Source organism: Fukomys damarensis, unplaced genomic scaffold (genome assembly GCF_012274545.1).
Source record: "Fukomys damarensis isolate Sample0158 unplaced genomic scaffold, DMR_v1.0_HiC HiC_scaffold_29, whole genome shotgun sequence".
In the NCBI taxonomy this organism is placed as follows: Eukaryota; Metazoa; Chordata; class Mammalia; order Rodentia; family Bathyergidae; genus Fukomys; species Fukomys damarensis.
In genome coordinates, this window is record NW_022900941.1 from 11,063,128 (window position 1) to 11,086,333 (window position 23,206).

At 41.5% G+C, this 23,206-nt stretch overlaps 1 protein-coding gene across 2 annotated transcripts in view; it reads left to right on the forward strand.

Moving 5' to 3' along the window:
* Ccdc93 (coiled-coil domain containing 93) overlaps window positions 1-23,206 on the forward strand; it is a 92,516-nt gene that overhangs the window by 68,067 nt on the left and 1,243 nt on the right. Inside the window, exons 18-24 of one of the 2 annotated variants that reach the window (XM_010623716.3) lie at window positions 379-441; window positions 2,586-2,694; window positions 4,763-4,845; window positions 6,827-6,864; window positions 8,249-8,333; window positions 12,394-12,507; window positions 18,122-18,193. In XM_010623716.3, the coding sequence (XP_010622018.1) occupies window positions 379-441; window positions 2,586-2,694; window positions 4,763-4,845; window positions 6,827-6,864; window positions 8,249-8,333; window positions 12,394-12,507; window positions 18,122-18,175 (546 nt within the window). In that variant the 3' untranslated portion in view covers window positions 18,176-18,193. Of the gene's footprint in view, window positions 1-378; window positions 442-2,585; window positions 2,695-4,762; window positions 4,846-6,826; window positions 6,865-8,248; window positions 8,334-12,393; window positions 12,508-18,121; window positions 21,142-23,206 lie in introns of those variants that run through there. The other variant, XM_010623715.1, reaches the window with a different exon arrangement.

A 23,206-nucleotide genomic window follows, 5' to 3' on the forward strand; every position in this document is an offset into this window, starting at 1 on the left:
AAAAAAAAAAAAAAAAAAAAAAAAAAAAATCCAGCATCATCCCCAAACAGAGACATAAAGCAATAAATTCTAACTGCCATAACATCATCACAGTCTTTTTTTTTTTTTTCTTTTGGTGGTATGAGGAAAGGATACATGGACATGGAAGTTACTTCATTTAACACTGAATTCCGCCAAGATCCCTGACCAAAGAATTGTTATGCTATAAAAGGGTGTATGGGGTATTACGTGAAAATAGACCTTAAACTTGGCAATTTGACCAAAGAAATTTGAGGTCTTAGGATGGGGAAGGTATAGTAATACATTTTCATCTTCCAAAGACTCCATTAAAAATAAAGTTTTCCATTTCCAGATAATCATGGCCTTTTTTATATTTAGGAAGACCTAGACAGGCGGTATAATATGGAAAAAGAGAAACTTTACAAGATCCGCTTACTGCAGGTAAGTAAAATAAAAAACAAGCAATATACAAATATATCTAACTAGGTGTGAATGTCCTGTTAGAAAACTAAGAAATTTCATTGTGTAAGAACTGGCAGGAACAGGTAATGAGGCTGCTGTTTACTAGTCTCCTTTCTAGCTGGTGTGTCATGCCATGATTTAAGATGTTGGTAAGAAGATCTCACATTGTTGTATTACTTTCACCATCACTGGTTCAAATTGAATTTTACCCTGGTGGGAAGTAAATATTAACCTTGTTTTTCTGTATGAAAAAATAGACTCAAATAGGTTAAATACTTGTTTTGAGCCACTTAACTAAGTGCAGCTTCAAGCCAGCTAGAGGAAAGCTGCAATAAAACCAATAGCTTGTTGAGGGTGCAAGTAGAGCAGTGGCAGGGGACACCTAAAATAAGTTGTCAGGGTAGAGTGAGGAGCTGCATGTGATGGGACTTACCACTTAGGTGGGGAAAAGAGTCGTGGATCTTGTGGGAGTTTCTGACACAATGGTAGATACTTGTGTTGCTCACTGAGAAAAAGCATAACAGAAGCAATATGAATAGGAGTGTTAGTGAGATATTTCTAGGGGATCCAACTAAGTAGAAACATCCAAGAAGTGATTGGTTATTAGGTTCAACTCACAGAACTGTTTGAGCTGGAGATTTGGGTGTCCACACTGTATAGAAGATAGTTGAAACTGGTGAAAATGTAGGGCACACATGAGCTGAAAGAAAAGGGAGGCGTTTGCTGATTTGTATGAGGCCAAACCAAGCAGATGGGAAATGAGAGCAGTTCTTGGAAGCTGAGCAGAGTTCAGTCGGGGAAGTGCTGTTGGGAGTCAGGAGAGCTAGAAGCTGAGAATCATCTTTTGGGGGTGTAATTTAGAAGGTCTGCTTGACTGTCAGAGTAGTTCAGTGGCCAGTGAGGAGAAGTGTTGCAGTGGGTTGAAGGGTACTTGGAGGGGGCAGTAGAAGCTCTATGTGTGCATGACTATCAGTGAGGTTACTGTGAAAAGAAAGAGCAAGAGCCTAGGGGCTGAAGATGATTTTTAAGGAAGGATTTTTTTTAAGTTAAGGACTTGAGCATATTTAAATGTTGATGAGGAACCAGTAGAGAGGGTAAGATTAGGTTGGATAGGGAAACGAAGGTTATAAATACAATACAAAAAGGTGAATAGTTATATTTTGGGAGGCATCAGGGACCCTAAGGATTGAACCCAAGGCCTTTGCACTGAGCTACATGTTAAGACCTTGTATTTATAATTTTGAGATAGGGTCTCACTAAATTACACAAGTTGAGCTCTAACTTGCAGCCCTACTTATGCCTCCTAGAAAACAGTTCTATCTTACGATTCCTGAGGGGAAACTCACCATCAGTTCTGTGGACAACCTCATGTGGGGTCCCAACAACTCTGGTCAGAGGGAAGCATGTGTTTCTCCTTTGGCCAAGCTGAGTTCCTCATGGGAGATCAGTGGTCTTCTGCCTGGAAGAGTGTATTTCACCAGTGAATTAATGGGAGGAATGAAGGCACCAGAGAACAATAGCACTGAGAGCCCTCTGAGTCCTGAGACCATGATTCTTGTGAGTCAAGACACTCATTCCAGTGGCAGCTGTCCCCTGGTACCCCGTACTACACTGTCTTCTACATACAGTCAGTAGGGCAGTTTCCCCAGTCCATTGGGAAGTAGTGGAGTATAAACTGTAGGGCTTTTCAGTCAGACTGAGAAATTTAGAATGTATTGTGAAGAGGCAGCAAGGTGGCATAAATTCCTTCTCTCTGGGAAATATTTCTTTTATTGCCAGCCCCCACCTGGCATTAGAGGAGCCCTCTGGGTCTTGGCAGCCTCTCTGTGGGCTCTTTCCACAGAAGTCTATCCCATTCAGAATCTTTACCTCCTGGTCTATTACCCTGATGCTTTCTATGTTTGAGTTTATAGTACACCCTCCTCATGTGTCACAAAGTCAAAAAATAAAAATCTCAGGTGGGGCCCTCAAGCCAAAGGCAGTATTTTGTTCCTACATTCTAGGGGATGTGATTGAGCCTATGATTGAGCATGTGATTGGGCTTTTGGCAATATTTTAGTCCCCCAGATAATATGTAAGGCCTTTTACCAAGTAGGTTATTTCCCTCTTCCTTTTGCCTTTAGGCTCGAAGAAATCGAGAAATAGCAATTTTACATCGCAAGATTGATGAAGTACCCAGCCGAGCTGAGTTAATACAGTATCAGAAGAGATTCATTGAACTCTACCGCCAGAGTAGGTGTATCAACCACACAAACTCAAAGCTGGAGAGAGACAGGAGTTCTCACTTTGGTATGGTGCAGGATGCACCAGCGTACAGATCACAAAGGCCACCCCAGAAAAGGGTTTATTTCATTGTCAGGCCACATTGGAATCCTAGAACAGCACTGTGGTGCTCTGCGCCAGTGAAGCTGTGAGAGTCATGTGCTGAGCCAGTCCTCTTCTGGTCAGCCACAGGGCCTTCCCTTGAGCTCCCACTCTACTTTCCTACTTCACGTTGAGCATGGATTCTCACTGACTGATCCTTGCTACCAGTATTCTTGCTAATGTGGTCTTTGCTTTAACAGCATCTTACTCACCCAGTAATCCAGGACCGGTCTCCCTTCAGCCTGGATCAATGACCACGTCTCATCAGGCTCAGCATTCCCTTCTGACTTGCCTTTGGTCTCCTGGACCTCCATGTCCTTCCATGTCTCTTCTTATTTGAATGATATCTCAGAATAATGAGTACAAGCTGGCCTGTGGCACCTCACGTCACTTACTAACTCAGCTGGTAATGTTACTTCCCTGCTGACAAATTTTAATTTCTGCCTGGCCTACTAGATAATCCTCTGCCCTTACTCTGCCTAGGATGGGTCCTTCAAGTTCAAGTTCCTAGAGGCCTGAGGCTTACTTATTTCCTTATCCGAACCCTCATGGTGCCTCACTAGTTGCACAGTGCCTGTGTACACACCAGAGTTTTTACATGGTAGTAATGACTCCTCCTCCTGTTACTTGTGCCCAAATCCTTTTCTTCTATCAGGCAAAAAATCCTTCAAGATTCAACTCAGACTCTGTAAGCCCATCCTAGGCTCTCCACTCCAAGCAAAACCCAATCATCCCTCTTCTATACTCCCCTCTTGCAAACCACCATGATACCCAGAACTCAAACAGGTAGAAGACTAAATTTAGTCTCCACTTTCCTTGAGCTGAGATGAACTCATTTAGTCCTCTCTGACCCCTGCTGTTTGCCAGTTCAACTTCTTCATAATATTCCAAATCATTTCTTCCAGATTATAGCTGCAGCCTCCTCTCTTCTGTTACCAAAGTTTAATCCCCTGACTGTTGCCTCAGACATAAAGTTGATCAGTTTATACTCTTGCTCTGAAAACATTTTAAATTTAATTGCTCCACACAGTTTGTTGGATAATCTTCAAAGTCTTCAGCACCCTGTACAAAATCTCACATGGTCTGGGTGCGCCCTCTCATCCAATTTACCTCTGCACTCATGCAGTGCCCCACCTGACTCATGCGTCTGCCTCGGCCTGTGAGCCAGTCCCCAAATTCTGAATATTGTTACCCTGCAGTTCTCCCTTGGCATTTTAGAACCCACCGCAGAGTTTGCCCTCTGTCCCTGGCTTGTCACACACCCTTACTGGTTCAGGCTTCAGCTCTTGCCTTCCTTTAGTTCAGGTTATGCTTCCTCACATTTCACTGCAGTGCAGCCTGAGCTTTCAGCCAATCTTCAGACATGACTCAAATGATTAGAGATAGAGTATCAATGTTGACAGTTTTCAGCAGAAGATAGTTTTTTCTCTTAACCTAAATCTTGCCTGTTAACTTTTCCTCTCCCACATAGAAGCTTGTTTTTTGGTACTAGGGTTGGAACTCAGGACCTTCGGCTTGCCAGGCAGGCGGGGCACCACTGAGCTAAATCCCCAGCTCTGAAAGCGAGTGAATTCCATACATTAAGTCATTTGTTAAAGACATGTTTACACCAAAGCCATTGTCAAGCAAATATCAATTTTTATTACTATTGTGAAATATCCTCAACCCCAACCTAGTTCTTGAACCAGATGGCAAAATAGTGACTGTTCATTTATGGCAGGGATTTATGACCTTGGCTACACAGAGTCATCACCTGAGTCCCACCTGCATACATTCCCTTTTCATTGGTCACAAGCCTTTATGGTGATTGAGTTTGCACACATGGGGTTTCTTAGCCCAGATAGACCTGAATCCAGTATTGTGCCTCATTGGTGAAAGGGTTGAGGTCAATTTGTTAACTGTTAGTACTCATATGCTGATTTCTTTCCATTTACAGTTTCAGCAGTGCACAAAGAAACGAAGCAGTTCTTCACTTTATATAATACCCTGGATGATAAAAAGGTTTATTTGGAAAAAGAGGTAAGGACCTTTATAAAATGAAAATAATTTGATGATACAAGCAGTTGACTCCAGGAACTTCAAATGGATTTAATGCCTGAGATGGATACATTCAGTGTAAGTAGATAAACAGTTCCTTCTCTATGCCAAGGACTCATCACCAGAAAGTCCACATTCTTTGGGAGTCCATTGTCCAAGGGGAAGTGAGGCTGGGGGATAGTTGTTCCGTATAGTACAGTTGTGTCACTTGACATGTGCAGTGAGAGGTGCCATCATGAAGTAAATGTTGAGAGTTTTAACAGACAGGAGGAACCTGCTGACTGAAGTGGGAATAAGTGAGTGGTCTTGTAATAGCTTAGGTGGAGAAAGTGGTTGGTTAATCATCAGTGGCAGGCAAAGACATGAAAAAAAAAGAATGAAAATTCAGAGCAGAGGCAGAGTCAACATGAGCACTGGTGCCTCCTCTGATTCTCCCACTCAGTCTAAAGACACTCACGATTCAGGGCTTGCCTGTGTCACACAGAGGGTCAAGGCAGGACGTGCAGCTATGTGTAATAAAAAGTGAACAGTCTGGGTAGGCTTTACAGTAGCACTGTAGTGAAAAGCACACAGCCTGTGGGGGTCATATTTGAACTTCAGTTTGGCCTCGTTGTCCTTCCCTCTAAATTGGGGATCACGTCGTGTTAATGGTGATTATAATCGAGACAGAATGAGGAAATCTAAGATCTTTTCCTGTGGTAGTCTCAATACATATTAATTCCCACCTACCCCGCCTCTTGGGGCTGATAGAGCTCTACAAAGCACTTTTATAAGTACTTTAATATGTAAGAACGGTATTATAGATGTGCCTGCTACCTGAACTCAAATCTAATCATCTATAATTTTTGTCACCTATGTTGCCTGTTATAAATCAAACTCACTACTTAAGGAGGGGTTAAGTTTTATATATCTTTATCCAGGCCTTGAACAACAAGTACATAACAGGCATTTGATAAATGTTTGAATAAATGAGTGCATTTCATGAAATTTGTGTCAGTCCTGGGGAACAGCTCTGCCCCACACACTGGCCTGGGGGACTTCCTACCAGTGAGGAGAAGGCTTGCCAGCCCCTTCTTAGAAGCCTTAACCCCATGGACCTTCCTTCACCAGCAGTATTTAAAGTTGTATTCTTGTAGTTGTTGTTGTATTAGCTGGGGATGAGGGGAATCTGAACTGAGTTAAATTCCAAGCCATATTAACACAGTTAGAACTTGGCATTTAAGTTGTGTATTTTATTCTAGATGCATTTGTGCTTGTGATATTTTAGCTCTAAATCCTCTTTTTGGAGTATTAAGGAAAAGAATATTATTTCTGCATTGTAGACTATAAATTCATCTATGGAATTGTTGAATAGATACACTGCCAGACGAGGACCCAGGTTTCTGGATTCTAAACTTGGAGCTTTTCCTGGGTTATACTTTGAGGCTTCTACTGGGGGTACTAAGGATTTTCCATGGAAATGGGGCCATAAAAGTTGGTTCCTTCAGAGGCTCTCCGATCTAACCAGCAACTGGACACAGTGGCAATTCTGAGCAAAGGAATAGGCTAGGTACTATGTTCTTACTCTGTTGTAACAAACTCCTTCTGTGCCAGTAGCTCTGAAAACAAAGTGTGGGGGTTCATCAGTATAGAAACTGGCTATAGTAGTGGCTTTCCAGAGAGCCCTGGTATTAGCATCTCACAACTGGCATTTAGAGCCCTTCAAAGACCTGTCCTCCTACATCCTGTGGTAATGCAGAATAGAAGTCTCCTGTGAGTAGATGGGTATTCCCTGAGGAAAACTATGTAACAAAGAATGTGTTCCTTATTTTTTCTTTCATGTTACTTTAATCTGCGTAAGCAAGGTGTATGCTCCTTTTGGAAAGTATCTAGAGAGAAGGCAAGCTTTCTGTGAGTGAGGTAGTGTGAGAATCTTTCAGCCTTTTACTTAGAGTTCTTTGTTTTGTTTTGTTTATTTCCCCAGATTAGTCTACTCAATTCAATTCATGAGAACTTCTCACAGTAAGTACTATACTTCCTCTTTCCTATAAATATACTGATGACCCTGCACTTTGTGTTCACCTACCTCGCTTTATTACTGTGTGACAAAGAAAAGTAGACTGGAGGTATAATCGCAGGCATGTAATTCAGAGGATACCCATTTCTGCTGAGGGCAGTTGTATCTTGGCTTACATTCCTTTAGTTCCCGCAGAGATATAATGATTAGAGTACATTTTAAAGACACCAAGAAAACTCAGTGAAAAGGTTAATTTTGAAATAATTTGACTTTGCCCAGCTATTGTAATCCAGCTATTGTGTATCCATTTTGCCTTGGTAAGACAGGATTAATACCCTTTGTTCTTGCGCTTTAAAATTTAGATAATGAAAAAAATTTAGATAATAAAACCTATATAATTTGTAAAAGATGTACATCTTGTTCTTAAGGTAAAGTACATCTTCTAAAGTAGTTTGTTCAGATATGAATAATTTTCCTCCAAAAATTGGATAGAAGGCCCACCTGTTCCCAAATCATATGCGTCTTTAAGCATGTCCCTGATGTACTATCCCAGCCACCGTCCCAGCAGCCCAAGGCTGGCTTCCTGGATAGCAGGTTTTCTTTTGGCCCTCATTAGGTGAGCAGGGACACATTGAGACTGAGACTGAGATCTTTATGAATTATAAATTCTAGATTTTAAAATTCTTTTCTAATTAAAAACAAAATCATAACCACCACAGGTTCCTGATGAGATTCAGATTTAGTTAGCACCTTCCAGTCTTGTGACGTTTCTAAAACTAGTGCTTTATTTTCCTTTTGTGATAAATTCAAGAGCCTGTAATTTGAGGGTTTTCGTGAAGAGTTCTGCTCTATGTGCCAAACCTTTGAAAGAATTCTCAGTCCCTTTATCCCCACTCTATAGAGCTGAAGGGGAGGAGGAGATGTGTTGGCACATCAGATAATCTGCTGTTTAGCTGCTGCTTGGTAGCAGTAGGACCCAGGTTGTCAAGCCCTGGTTTTAGGAACACTGAGAATATGTTTACAAATTCTGAGCAATGCCTTCCAATCTCAGATTTTTCAATACCAAATTGATTTCATTTTTCAATAGTAAAATTCAAGGTAAATCATACCTGTTTTATTTGTAGTCTCATCTTATTTTAAAGAAAACACATATTGGTTAAGAAGGTTGTAGAAAAAGTAGGAAATAAAAGATTAAATAGGAGACCTGGATGATTTTCCTGCCTCCTCGAAGGTTTAAAATCCTTAGCTCCCTGGGCTCCATGGGCCCTGTGTATTCTCTGGACTTTGCAAGGGCCACTTACTCTTATGCCACAGTGTGGGTGTGGGGCTGTCTGCTTCATATCTCCCCTCTCCCTGTGTCCTAATTACACCTCTCCTGTTCTTTTTCAGAGCCATGGCCTCTTCTGCTGCCCGGGACCAGTTTTTACGTCAGATGGAACAGATTGTAGAAGGAATTAAGCAAAGTAGGATGAAGGTCAGCTGACTTCTTTTCTGTACTGTGGCAGTTCTATAGGGTTCGGTGGATGGAGTGGTGTGTATTCCATCCTGGCAACACTCCTCTGTCCTACCTGGCAGCTGACTTTGCAGGAGTAAGGCTACCTGCACCGTGAGGTTCAAAGGCTCCTGTTATCTGTAACCCCCTCTTATCAGTAACACACCCTCTGATCCTCCTGAGCCCCCTCAGTGAATATTGCTACCCTATGTGATAGATGCAGAGACTTTCCCTAGCAGGCTTCCTCTCTTGCGCAGTCACTTCTTCACCAGATTTCTACTTCCAGGCATTCTGTCACTAGTGCTTCATTCCCTAGGAGTCTTGGCTTCTAGAGCATTTTGGTTTTTAAGTGTGGTTCCCCCGCTTAAAAAGGCAAATAATCACTGAACTGAATTCTGCTTGAGTGAAAGGAAATTGAACCTCAAAAATCAGAAGAGAATGGAGAGGAGCCTATAAGGAATATGGAAGCCCACAGAGCTTTGCAGAAACCCACTGAGTCTGGGAGCAGCATAGGATGTCCCTGCCTGTGTAGAACCGAATAGACTTTACCAGTAGGAAGGTGGACTTGCTGACAGCTTAAACTGATGGCATACACACAGCTTTAGTTTGCTACTGTATTTCTAGACAAATCCTAATGAATACTTTCAAGTATTTCTTGCTTTTGGTCCTGTATAAAAAAGGTAACAGATTGTAATGATCCTCAGACTCCACAGTAAAATATGTGGAGACTTAAAAGTGTTCCCTCTCGTGATCGTGAGTTCAGTATGTAAACACATGGAAGAATTAATTGCCTTAGGTCCGATCATCCTAAAAAAACTTTTATAAGACAGACTGCTTCTAATCTCATCTCATAAAGATGAGCTAAGGGTAAAAAGTGCTCTGTATTCCTTTTCTTGTAGAAAAATGTCATTAGTGTTTCCATTAATTATTTAAATGAGGTAATGTCAAAAAAGAAGAAAAGTATCGCAAGTGAGAAACATAATTGCTTCCTCTCTTCAGCCACAAAAATAACAGTACATGCCAGATACATGTTAGGCAGGACAGAGTAAATGGAGTCCCTTCTTGATGATCTGTGGTATGAGGTACATGGAACCTGACACCCCAAAATCCAGTGACAACCCAGATCTCAGTGTGGCGGGTAGTTTCCACCCTGCTACTGCTTCTCCTCAGGGAGCTGCCCTTGATCCTATGAAAGAACAGCAGTGATTTATTGGGCTTTTTTCTTTTGTTCCTCCTTCCTGTTCTGCATTGCTGAGGGGAAAAATAGGACTGACCCCTTCATTCTTTCCACCCTCCCCCAGCCTCATGCTGTTTGCACCTCAGTGCTGGCCAGTGAAGGGAACTGCCATGGTGTCTGTCTCCCCTATTATGGTGAGATCTGTGGATGAGGGGACCCTGGGCCAAGCAGACTGTCCCAAGTCTGTGTCTTCTGGCTGAAGTAGCACTTGAGCTGTGGTGGGCACTCGGGAACTGTTTGTTGAATGAGCGAAGGCAGCACTAAATAAAGTAAGAGTTTGAATATTCATTGGCACCTGGAGTAGAATCAGCTGGTCTCCTTTGAGTAACAGCACTCATTTGAATGGATGTAATGTTTGTTTAAAACAAAAATATAGCTCTCCCTATAATGGGATCATGATGGGTTTTGCTCCCATGGGTGTGACAGGTGAGTGTGTGTCCTCCCCAAAGACATTCTTCAGAAATGGTGGGTTTAGGCATCATAGGATGATGGACCACTGTTGTTTACAGGTGATAGAACAGCTGTATATGTGCCACCTTCTGAGGACTTAGGAGAAAAGAAGGAATCGTATTAGTAGGTGTTTAGACCTTACCCAGAGGAGGTACAATCTCTGGATCTCAGGAATACAGTGAGTAGGTGCGCAGCAAAAGTACCCTGGAGTTCCTGACCAAGGTTGGAAGAGGTGATAAGTGGGGTGTATGACTGGTATTAAGGAGAATTTGAAAATATTCAGAAACTCAGAATGAGAATAAGCTCCTGATCTGAAATAGAGAGACTCTTCCTGCTTACTTGGTGCTGTCTAGTACATTAAATGTTAAGAAAAGTTGCCTTGATTGAGTAGCTATTAAGATCCAAATTACATGTCATCCACTTAACATTTAATATCATATATTCCTCATAGAAAAACCTGTGATCTAGGTGGTAAAATGCTGATTTTAGCTAAGGAGGACCTGTTACTCAGAAATTGAAATAGTCTATCCATGATCTACAGAATAGAACAGCTAAGATATGAGCCCTAGCCTTTCTGGCCTCAATCTCATACCCTTACTACATTGTCACAGTATCTCCCATAGTGAGTCCTGAATAAATTCATAATTCAAATGCATTGTTTATGTCAGTAGAACATACTTTGTCATGGACACATTTTTTGCTAAAGTACTAAGAAGAAAGAAGAAGCCTGGGATAGTGCCACCTGTTGTGCTAAGTAAGAGGGGAGGGACCTGGCTGTGAGGCCTTACCTAGGGCCTCAGAGAAATGGGGAACTGGGGTCCAAGGAGGATCAGCAGGGCAAGTTACAACTGACTGCCTAGTGCTAGCGATTCAGGGGCAGCCTCTGACCCTGAGTGCAGGACCACCCGCTGAGGGAAGGACCTGGGCAAAGGTGGGTTACCACTCTGGAATCCTAGCCTAGGGTACAGGAGGATCCTTGTGCTGTTTGGTGTCCACATGCAGACCCGTGGACAAAGAGCTGATACAGGGTCCAGGACCATAAGTGTCTATGTGGGCTAGACCCCTTGAACAATGTTGGGGTAGGTTTTAGGGATGCCAGGTGGCAATACACCTTTGAGGTCGACAGAGGCCCTGGGTGTAAAGAGTGGAGAGAACTACTAAGATGTAGCCACTTGGCTTGTACTTTGTGCTTATTAACTGTCTGGCATGAATGAAGCCAAGGCAAAGTGTCACTCATGATTTATTCAGTAAGCACCAGGTCTGCACCATAACTTTTTCTGCCCTCTCCTGGCTGGCTGATGTTCTGAGTTTATCTTCAGAAAATACAGCACATACCATTGCCACCACTGCTCCAGTGCTGCTCCACAGAGAGCCCCCACTGCCCTGCAGTCTGAAAAAGCCATGTGCCCACCCCACTCTCCATCACCAACCCTGTTTGTTTTGTTGTTGTTGTTGTTTTTTCCTTCTTCAGATTGCTGATAGTTCCTGGGAATTTTAATATCTCTTTGGTGCTGGTTTAACGTCAGTCTCTAAATGTACACTGTGAAAGCAGGACTTTCCCTTCTTTGCTATTACATTTCGGTATTTTGTAGGTATTCAGTCAATGTTCATTGAGCAAATAAGCTTTTTGAGTACCTTAGAAAAACCTCTTTAAATGAAAGTCTAACTCTACTTACAGGTCAGAATCCTGGAAAAACCTGTATTCTGTATCAGTAGAAATATAAATAAGCAAGCAATGATCAGGAACATTATATACTTTTAAAAATTATAATTGTAAAAAATTTATAACATGAAATTAGTAGCAATAAGTGAAAAGATGATGTACAATTTTATTGTGTAACATAATTATTTAAATTAAGATTTTTCAACCTCAACACAAACAGTATTCTGGGCCAGAGAATTCTTTGCTGCTGCGTTGTATGATGTTTAGAAGCATCTTGCATTGTAGGATGTTTGGCAGCATCTTTGTCCCCACCCAGTGATACCAGTAAGTAGTACCTTCTCACTGTCAGAACAATCAAAACTTTCTCCAGACACTGCCAGATGCCCTCTGGGTGCAAAAAGCCCCCAGTTGGGAATCGCCAATATGTTCATTGTGAGGTGGTTTGTAGTGACAGAAAACAATTGTCAGAGGTTAATGTTCAGTTAATAAAGGAGCTTTCTGAATAAATTATAGGACCTCTATGTAATATACAAAAAATTATACAAATAGTTAAGGTAACTATCAAAATTTATAGAAGCGAAGTAGTGGAATGGAATCCGTGAAAATGTTAATGGTTGCCTTTTGTACACTGCCAGCAGCTTTTGTCAAAATGCCTTCTTATCACCCACCATTTCCCAAAATGTTTTTAACAGATGGAGAAGAAGAAGCAAGAGAACAAAATGAGAAGAGACCAGTTGAACGACCAGTACTTGGAACTGCTAGAAAAGCAGAGACTATATTTTAAGACTGTGAAAGAGTTCAAAGAGGTAAGAGTAAGGTTGGCCAGGGCATGTTAAGGTGAAAATGAGATTTATATTTTCCTCAGGATGAGCCTTTCAAAGCCAGGGTGTTTTTGTTTTTATTTTTATTTAGGTCTTCTTCTTTCTTCTTTCTTCTTCTTCTTATTTTGGTGTCTATGATGAGAAGTAGTAAGTTGGTGTGATCTGCAGCATGGCATCTAGGTAGTTGAAGATTGCATTGGTCTCTCGCCCATCTTTAGAATCTACAGTAATACCTCAGTATTCATGAATGCTTCTCTTGGCTAACAATTCAGTTTGAAAATAAAAGCATAGGCAAAATATTGCTTCCATTTACAAACTCCACATCAAGTGACAAACACAACCACGGCTATATTCCCCATAGAAACACAAACATAGCCATCTTCTTCAAAAATCATAAACCAAGGTAACACTGTAATTAAATGTTCTAAGACACATCACGTCTTTATTTTCATTTTCCGAACATTTAGAAAGCCTGTTAAACTCAGAAGTAAAATGCCTCCATTAACCCATGTCAAGGTCCACTTGGAAAGTGTTTCCTGGGGATTTAAATAGAGAATGAATCTTTACTCCTGCCAGTCTCAGGCTGGGAATGATCCTGGAGAGTATGAGTAGGAAGAGAGAGAACTCTGAAATGTGTCATTGGGTATGAATCCTGGCTTTCCCACTTACCAGCTGTGCACTTTGGCAGTGACCCAGTCTTTGCAGGCCTCAGCTGTCTCCCTGGTGGGTTCTGTGGGTCAGGCAGGAGAGAAAAAATACCTAGCACTGTGACTGGCACCTGCTAACACCCAGCACCCAATTGAATTTTGCTGGCCCTGGTTTTTTGTTTTGTTTTGTTTAGTTTTTTGTTTTTGTTTTTGTCTCTGCATTTGGGCGGGGGGGTGAGTGTGTGGGTGGGGGAGTCTTCATTCCAGAAAAAAAAAGTTGCTGCCTCTTTATTAAGCAACTTTTCACAAAAAGGGAGGCAGACAGATAACATTTTGTCACATGCCAGTGTCTCAGTAGCTTTATTTCCAGGAATCCCTTCTACCTTCTTGACCTAAATCCATGAGGTTCTGGTGAGTTCAGAGGGTGCTAAAAATACAAAGGAGTTAGACATAGGTTACATCCCAGTGCTTGATATAAGGAATAAGAAATGTAATCTTCCATGGCACTAATTTTGTTCCTCTTTATTTTTGAAGACTTTCTGTCTTCCTTCCTCCCCATCTTTCCCATTTCTATTTGTCCATTCCCCGTTTTGTGATTTTTTTTCACTTTTGGGAATCACAACCCCAGGCATTTCAAAGTCACACATCCTTTTAAATGTTCTCTCTCCCAGCTCCTCCTCATAAACCAAGTTGTAAAACAGACCTAGTTGCTGTCCTCAAGGAACTTACATTGTGGTGAGAGAGAAAGATAAGCTAAAGAATGGGAGCAAACAAACTTGTGGGAAGTATATATCAAATAATTTAAAAGATGGCTGTGTGAGAGAACCAATTCGGATGGCATGGTCAGGGAAGGACTCTAGACTGAATAGCACTCAGCCTTGGGAAAGCAAGACCACATTAGCTATGAGGCAGCACAGGGCATTCTTGGCCAAGGAGTGGTTGGCAGAGAATTTGGAGCTGAAGTCCCATAGTGAGGAAGCTGGCAGGGAACAAATGGTGCTGCTCTCCTCCATAGTGCTTTCTTCCCTTTAACCCAAGTAACTCAAAAGAGAAAAGGCTGATAGAGAAGAATTACATTTCAGATGTAGACACTCCAGCACTGCCCTTTTGACAGTATGGAAATAAAAGGCAAGTGGTAGAAGCTAAGTACAAGCTGAAGTCAGAGCACATGAAAACAAAGTGGAAAACCTCATCCTCGCACTGCAGGCTCTCAGAGCTGAAGGCTTAGGGTGACCCCGAAGGAAAGTGTTCCTTCCAAGTTATTAAGCATCAAAATTCTCCATGATCCCCCTATATGGGGTCAGCTGTTAACACTTCAGAGACCAATTCCCCAAAACCAGATGCTTGCCCATGCCTAAGTTCTCTTCAGTCCAAAGCAGGTGGGGTTATATATTATGTTCTTAGATGTTTTATTATATATATGTTACTTTCTTTTAAAAAAAAAACTTGTTCTCTTGATTTTTCATGTTAAAATTTGGCCTCTCAAAAAAAAAATATTTGGTATTTTTTTTTTCATTTTACTTGTCAAAAATTTTTAATTGACAGCCACTTAATCAGCATTCCAAATTCTTAAATTTTCTCCACCAGCTCTACTGAGATAATTTGGGGCCACTATAGGTGTTGAGGAGTTGGCTGGGCTTTCTGGCTATTCCTGATCTCCACTCATAATTTCAGCTAAAGTAACTCTGCTGTTCTTTTTCATACATTGAATTCCAGATTAAGATCTCCTTTGTGGTAGAAAGAGTTGAAAAATCAGACTCATCCCAGATGGTACCTTCTCTCTGAATGCTCTGCTCTGCCCTTTTTACCTGCTTCTCCCCTACCTGTTTGGCCTTTTATTTCTGTGTTCTGAATTCTCACCTCATCTCAGCCCCGTACCACTTGTAATGGGCAATAATTATTCTTCATGGAAAGCACAGTACTGTCATCCAGTAATGGCCTTTTTCCATTTTCACAGTTGTGTTTTCTCAGTTTGGTTTAACCCACATTAATTGAGCACTACTGATGCCCCATGAACACTGCTTAGATACCATGTCATGCCTTCATCCTCTCCTACCTCTGGTATCAACAGCATTTTGATTAGAGACATTGAATTTTCTCTAAAAATCACATTGACTTGCTCATTCTTGGAGAGTTTGTTAACAGCATACACTGTACTCTGAAATTACCTGAATCACTGTACTGTACTGTATTATATTAATTGATTGTCACTAAACCAGTTTCTCCAAAGACCATGAAACTAAGATTTAAATTCTAGAATGGCACTGGTGAGTGCAGACCTTTTGTTTTTTATGATGCTACCTTTAGAGACATAATCCTGAGAGAGCTGAGTTCACTGATAAGTACTGTACATGGTACATTTTGGGTTGGTGGTCTTCAGCAGGAAAGAGACAGGTGATGAGTCATTTTCACTCTTTGGAAAGAAATGCCTAAGGGGCCCTTTTTGTTTTTGCTTTGAAGAAACAGACAACATCATTCTATAGTCTGCCAAAAAGTTTCAGGGAGATTTCATCATGAAATTTAATCACACATAGCAGGTGACAACATGGGATATTTTTGTTTGTTTGTTTATCTTTTTTTTCTCATTGAGTTTATTGGTGCATTTCAGGTATACAGTACAATTACATTCATTATTGGGATCTTGTACCTTTACATCACAGATCTTGTTTCTAATTTTTTTCCCCATACCCCTGCCCTCCCTTCACCCACTGTACCCTCCCCTATTTACAAAGACTTTGTTTCCATTTTTCCTTTTCTAATATTTTTTCTTGTCCCTTATTTCCTTTACCCTTACCAGTTCCTCTGGTAACCTTTAGCCCTTTTCTTCCTATTTCACATTATCAGTTATACAATTTGGATCTTATTTACACTTTCAGTTACACTTTAAATTTTCACACCAGAGAAAATATTTGGTATTTACACGTCTCTTATTTCATTTAAGAATATGGCCTCAATATGCATCCATTTTCAGCATAGGACACTTTTACTGAAAAAATTCAAACATAGTCTCATTGTGATACAATACGAGTTACCTATGGTGAAGAACTTTTATGGTGGAAGTGTTTTAATGCCTCTGAGTTGTTTTTGCCTCATTTAAAATGTGAGGTAGAAAGACAGTTGAAATTTACTTAGTGTTCTATATTTTTGTTAGAAAATCTCCAAAAATACACAGATAGAAACAAGTAACAGTATAATGCTATAACTTCCTGTTTCTATTCCATCTTTCTCTTTTCACTCATTTTCTAAAAACTAGTATATTCCCGCTCTCAAGCAGATCTCAAAAATTCATCTTAAAAAAGTGCTTGAAAGGTATCAGCATCTTGTTTCTGATAGTCCGGCAGAAGAATCCATGTCTGCCCTCAGCCTAGGAGCCCAAATATTCCCAGCTTTCCAAGTGGAATATAAATTTAAATCCTGTGTGTGAATCAGCACTTATCTTAGGGAAGTCTGCCACACCCTATAATCCCAGCACCCGGGCTGAGGGTGGAGGATCACCTCGAGTTCAAGACCAGCCTGGGCTACATAGTAAGCTTAGGGTCAGCCTAAACTACAAAGGGAGACCCTGCCTCAGAAAAACAAAGGAGCATCTGCTCAGGAAGCATCTCTTCCAGAGAGCTGGGAGCTTAGCCCAGGGAGATGGGAAACTGATTTTGGTGATCTTGGTTTCAGAAGGTTCAGGAGTAAAAGAACATTTTTCTCCCATAGTAAATGTGTCTCCAGGAAAGGGTGGTCCCTAGAGGCCTGATTATTGCCACACCTAGGGCCTATGTATTGAGTTGGGATTGTTGGAGATTTGCTAGCAAATGGAAGTATTGCACTAAAAGGGCAGTAGAAATAAGGGTGTTAGAAAGCACATAATGAGATTTCCAAAGAAGGAAAGATGCAGAGGTGATGTTATAGCTGGTATTTAACTGGCCCCCCAAAGCCTCATGCTGTCAGAGGTGGCACTTTTTCAGAGGTGGCTGGATCTAGAATATGTGATGCTGGGGTTAAGGGTGTGAGGTTACTTAATCAGTCCACTGATTAGTTTGGCAATGTCCTAATCCCAGTAGCCTAGATAAAATATAAAAGAGGAAGAAAGAAGCTGCTAAGGTCCCTTGGACTTGTTTCTTCACTACTTTGTTGGTTTTGCTACCTTCTGCCTGCCATGAACTTTCTCCTCCACAATGCCTGTCTGCCGTTCCACCCTACCTTAGAGCCAGCCAACTATAGACTGAAACCTCTACAAACTGTGAGCCAAAATAAACTTACTCTCCATTAACTTTGGAGGAAATTTTGTCAGGTATTTTGTGTCAGAAATGGTAACTGAGTCTGGTGACTTGTTCCACAGAACACTGAATATCACAGGAAGGTTGTAACATCCCTCAGCATGTTTAGTCATAGATTTAATACAGCTCATGGGGTGTGGGGTGTTCCTGAGATCTACCTCCCATCCTGTTTCCTGTGAAATTCTTTCTTAAAGCTGAGGATAGTCCTAGCTTTCACTGTTGTTAGAATATATGTGTATGATTTGTTTTGTTTTGTTTCTCTATTTACTAGGGCTGCCTGTCTTACCCCTTAGGATAAGGAGTCTCATGTCTCTAAGGCCCCTTCTAATTTCTCACCCAGACTGGTGAATAGGTGTCTGTTTTTTTGCTTCTGACCCATGAATATTTTAGAAACTTCAAAGTCTTGGAATGACAGTGACTAATCTCATCCTGTCTTTTGTCTGACAGCCTAGAAACTGAGTGTCATTATACCTGCTTTGGCTTTGTATGTAGGTTAACAGATCATTGGGAAGTTTCTCCATGCAGGTATATGGTTTAGTTGGTTTCACCCTGTTAGGAGTATGGTTTAGTTGGTCAGAAGGTGTCTTCTACAGAAGTAGTGGGGAAAAACAGACCATCAGGGCCCCACATAGTTACTGATGTCATCACCACCTCTCTTTAATCCTCTCTCTGTTTCTCCTCTAGGAGGGCCGAAAGAATGAGTTGCTGCTGTCCAAAGTAAAAGCGAAGGCCTCCTGATCATTCCCAGCCATTTTTGTATGTCATTGATTTTTTTTTTTTTAATTCCATGTATCAACTACAAGACATGAAATGGTTCTGAAAGCAACAGTAGAGAGGTGCAGGTGTATTAATTTCAATTCCCTGGCTGTTTTCTGTCTCCTGTTTGCTACCATTTCATCTCTATTAGTTGTTGAAAGAATCAGAAAATATAAACACTGGCTTGGATAACACCCACTGTCCTATGAGGAAACACGGGCAGTACTTTCTTTGTCCATTCAACTTTTTTCTCTTCAGTAACATTACACTTATAAAGGTACCTATATTTGTATAGACTCTGAATAAAGAAGAATTCTTTTAAATGTTAATTGAGCAACCACTGAGAAAGAAGCACAGAGGGGGATTTGTCAGAGTGTAAACCACACTCCCTACACCTACCTTCCAGGCATTCAGCAAGTGGTCCAAGGAGCAAATATGCCCCACCTTGGCCATCTAAGGTTTATTTTAGTTTGTTTCAGTAAACAGAAGGCTGCTGGGTGAATGATCTGCCAGTGTGACAGTCACTTGGGCCCTTGACCTACCCTGGTGCTTTTTGTTCCTTACTTCTCAAGTTACCAGCCAGCAGGCTTGTATGACACACATAGTAACTTGAGTGAACTTAGTTTTGTTGATTCAATCCTTATGTATTCCTTAGGTTCATTTCACCAAAAAAGTTGAAGGTGGGGTTCATACTGAGGATCTTTAAAAATAATCAACACCTTTCTGTGTCCTAGTTGTCATTTGAGTCACAGTCAACATGTGGACGGGTTTTCAGATTCCTTTATTTAAAGCACATTTCCTGCTTATACTGCAGAGAAGGTCATGATCTGATCAAAGAAAGAGACATGCACCATACTGACTGCTGTAAGGGCAGGCACACTAAAAGACAGTAACAGGTACTGTGGGGCAGAGGAAGAAGCAGTAGGTTGTGTGGAAATATGGAAGTCTTCCTTAAAAAGTAACTAATATTTGGGATAGATCTGAAGGGAGAATAGGATGTTTCACAGAGATAGGAAATAGTTTTTGGTTAAGCTACACTGATTGAAACTCAAGAGGCTACAGAGCATTCATACCAGGAGAGGAGGGCATGTTCTGGAATATGCAGGAGGCTTTAGAGACCTGGCTGGACAGCTGACGAATTTTATCCTCTGTAAATGAACAGTCCAAAGAAAACACAGAGTTTCTGTGCTGGCTCTTGCCCTCTGGCAATTTAGTCTTGGTCAGTGTACCCCCACTGTGAGGTTTGTACTCCATTTTTTGTAAACCAGGCACGTACACACTGCCCAAGAGCAGGGTTGGACTGTAAAATGCAGTTTTGAAGGTCAGAGACAGTAGCAATTTGTCTATTTAAAATTATTTCAATTTCAGAGAAACATCTGTATTAACATGTAAAGAAGCTTAAAGCCTCACCCTGGCTAACTGGACTTTGTGAGAAATTAGGAGATCATTGGAGCTGGTGTTAGAGAAGTGGGAGTAGTTGATATTCTGGAGTTACCCTAGTCCACCTGTCTGTGTTGGAGGAAGGTATGGCACAACTGATCCAAAGCAACTAATGCTTTTTGAAAGTGGAGCCCTTTATTTTGGGCTATGTTTCTAGAGTTCCATTTGTTTTGGTTTTGTTGTAGAGAAGTATTGATAGATGTCTTTACCCTTCTTTTAGTCTACAAGGCCTGATGAAAAATTAGTCTCTGTTGCTTGAACATACTTTAAATTTAGACCGCAAGAGGCAATCTTGAGAATTCTGTGGTTGCTGCAGATAGCCTGCAGGGTGGACACTGTCCGTGAGTGATTAGGACATTGGGCAGGTAGAATAGTCAGGCCTTATAGGTTAAAACTGCACTGAGGTCCACGGTCATTTCAGGAGCTACTCATAATGGTAGGGGTAGAGGTCTTCCTGGGGCCATATCTTTTTCTGAGCCCAGAAACATAGTGCTGTATTCTGTTGAACCCACAGACTTTTCCAGAAATATAAGGAAGAGAGAAAACATCCTTTAGTTACTGTTTTTGTATATGTGCTTCAGAAGAAAGCAGACAATTCTCAGAACACTGAGCCCACTAAACCGAGCTGAGTGCCTTGTGCCTTGGATATCCTCCTGTGTCTCATAAGACTACACAAGAGTTTTCTGATGTGATCCAAAAGGCTACTGAGAGTAGGACCAGATTTGCTGCTTATGACATGTCTGTGAAGATACTGGAACATCCGGCAGTTCTTGGCTGTGTCCAGTCTCTGTAGATGACAGGACAGCCAGGAGCACTAGAGGAAGATACATTGTGTTAGAAAACTGTCACAAAGTCACAGAGGAGTGTGCTTTCTTATATTAGAGAATAAATTCCAAGTGTGTGAGGCATAAGCTTTTTCTGGAATCTGACATTCTGATTTTAACTGGGCCTGGTTGGTAGCCCATATTTTGAGGACAGTCAGGCCCTACAGCCATGTGCACTGAGTCTGTCAGAATCAGGCAGGAGAACCAGCACAGGTTGGAGGTCTTTCCCTGTTTAGGCTGAGGAAATAATCCCCAATAACACCACATCCCCTGTGAACTACTGAAACCCTGAGTAGAGAATAGGGAAGGCCATCAGGTAGCACTCTATCTACAAGGTACCCTCCCACAACTTTGATATTGTCACATATGGCGGGTCTTGAACATATCTTCGTTAACTAAAGCCTACCTGCCTGAAAGAGCATTTGGAAAAGTCAGCTGTGGCCTGCAACCTGTGCTACCTGGATTTCTGCTGCTCAACATAGTCTTGTCTTGCTTACTTTAGGGGTGACTAGTGATCAGTTTAAGAGGGAACTAGGCATTCTAGCAATAACTTTTATTGGTTGCTACAACTGAGCCCAAATCTCTTGTGAAGTGCATATAGTTGGATTGAAACATGCTTTGAGTCAGAACACTTTAAGGAAGTCCATTATTACTTACAGCCAGTGTTGACCACAGGTAAAAGAACATAATACAGAACATACAGTGAACAGCCCAGTGTGTGCCATTGTCTGTCCCTGTGGTGGAGCACTGCCAGGGAAAATGCCTTGTATTATCCACCTTCAGAGTCCCCCATGCCCTTTCTTGGTCTTCTACACTCAGTTTAGAGTAGGCCTTTTTACAGCACATGGCAGTAAGCTGAAATACTTCATAAAAATAAAATTGGTCCGGGGATTTAGCTCAGTGGTGCTGTCACCTGCCTCGCAAGCACAAGGTCCCAAGTTCAGTCCCTGGTACCTAAATAAATAAAATCCATAGGGAATGGGGAAGGGGACCTTACCAGGCCCTCTGCTGTGGTCTGTGAGCTACCACAGCACAAGGTGAATTAAGAGACAAGAAATGAAACTTAAGAGTGAAAGAACTGAGTCTTGGGTCAAAGACAAAGATAGCAAAGACAAAGGCCCCCAGTATTGCATCCAGTATTTATTGAATACAGTCATGGGAAGGAATAGGAAGCCGGATATGCTTTGAAGGCTTCTAGTGAAATACTCCCGAACACCTGGCATGATTGTGCCAGGCAGGGCTGTTAGGGAGTAAGCACTATTTATCTTGGTCCCGGTATTGGGACCTGGTGCAATTAAAAAGTAACCCATTGGGTCAGTGAGAAGCCGTAATTCAGTGGAGAGGATTTTAATCAGGGTCATGCTGACCTCAATTGCACATAACTCAGCAGAACCCTGCCACTTCACAGACCAGGCTCTAGGTTTCTGTGTCAGCCAGTGAGGGAGGGGCTGTATTCTCCCAGTCCATCATCTGCACATTTGGGTCAAACAGCTTTGGTCTGATTCAATATAAAACATTATAGCTGAATTATGGAAAGCAAGAAGCAGGTGCCACTAGTCATTGGCAGAGGTGTTTGCTACAAATATCTCCCCTCTCACAATAAATAAATTGTGTAAGGTTGTTAATAAGGATTTAATAGCTGGTCCGCAGCATATTTGAAAACATGGGGAACTCTGATTCCCCCATAACATCAGCCTTATGTTAGTACTTCATATGGGCCAAGCTCATACCCTTCATGGCTATTTGCCTGCTGTTCCTTCTGCCTAGATCTCTTTCCCCTCCAATATCTTGGGCAGTGGCATTCCCTGACTTCCTAGCTTCCACCCTGATCTTGCTCTGCCCATCCCCTGATCTGTTTCTATGGCACATTCTACTGTTTAAATGTCTGTTTGTCCTTTGCCAGGTCTGTTGCCTGCCTTCTCATCTCAAATGTAAAGGCAGAAACAAAAAATGGACCTTGCCTCTTGCCATGGTCTGCCCAGGATCTGGCTCAGGCAGATGATCAGGAAATGCTGCTTGCATAAATTTGCTTCTACAAATTGCAGCTTTGCATCACTGTATTAGCAAAATTTAGATTTAACCTTTCCTATAATTTATGCTTAGTTTGAAACAGGTTGACAGTTCTATTCAGCAGCCTAGAAGGAACTCTCTTAGAGTGTTATTCTTTAACCTTGAAGGTTAGTAAAAAAAGGAGTCAGAGTTTTCAAACCTTTCAGAGTAATTATCTTTTGATAATGGTTTTTCTCCTGAGGTAGGAAGAAGAAAGAGGAAGGGTTCACACTAATATCAGATAGATTATGTTTTGGTTCCAAATGTTTCATGAATCTAGAGGTAACTTGCCTCATAGAAAATGTCTCAGCCTTGTGAAACTAAGAAGTGAAATGCTGTCACAAGGTTGTGGGAAGCAGCACTCAGACATGACCTTGGCAGAAGTATGGATTATACAGCTTCTTGGAGGACACTTGGGCAATGTTTCACAAGTGCACACACACCATCTCTTGACCAGCAATGCTACATCTGAGAATTTTTCCTGTATACCAAGATTTTTATTAAAGCATTGTTTTTAATAGCAAAAAGTGGGTAACTGCCACCAATTTGGGACAATTGTGGACAATTCCCCTGATTGGAATATTTTGTGTATTAGAAGAACAGAGCTAATCTGTGTACTGCCATGCATGATTGGGGAAGGAGGCATATGATGTACTACTGTTTGGAATGGAAGAAAGTGTGTGTGTGTGTGTGTGTGTGT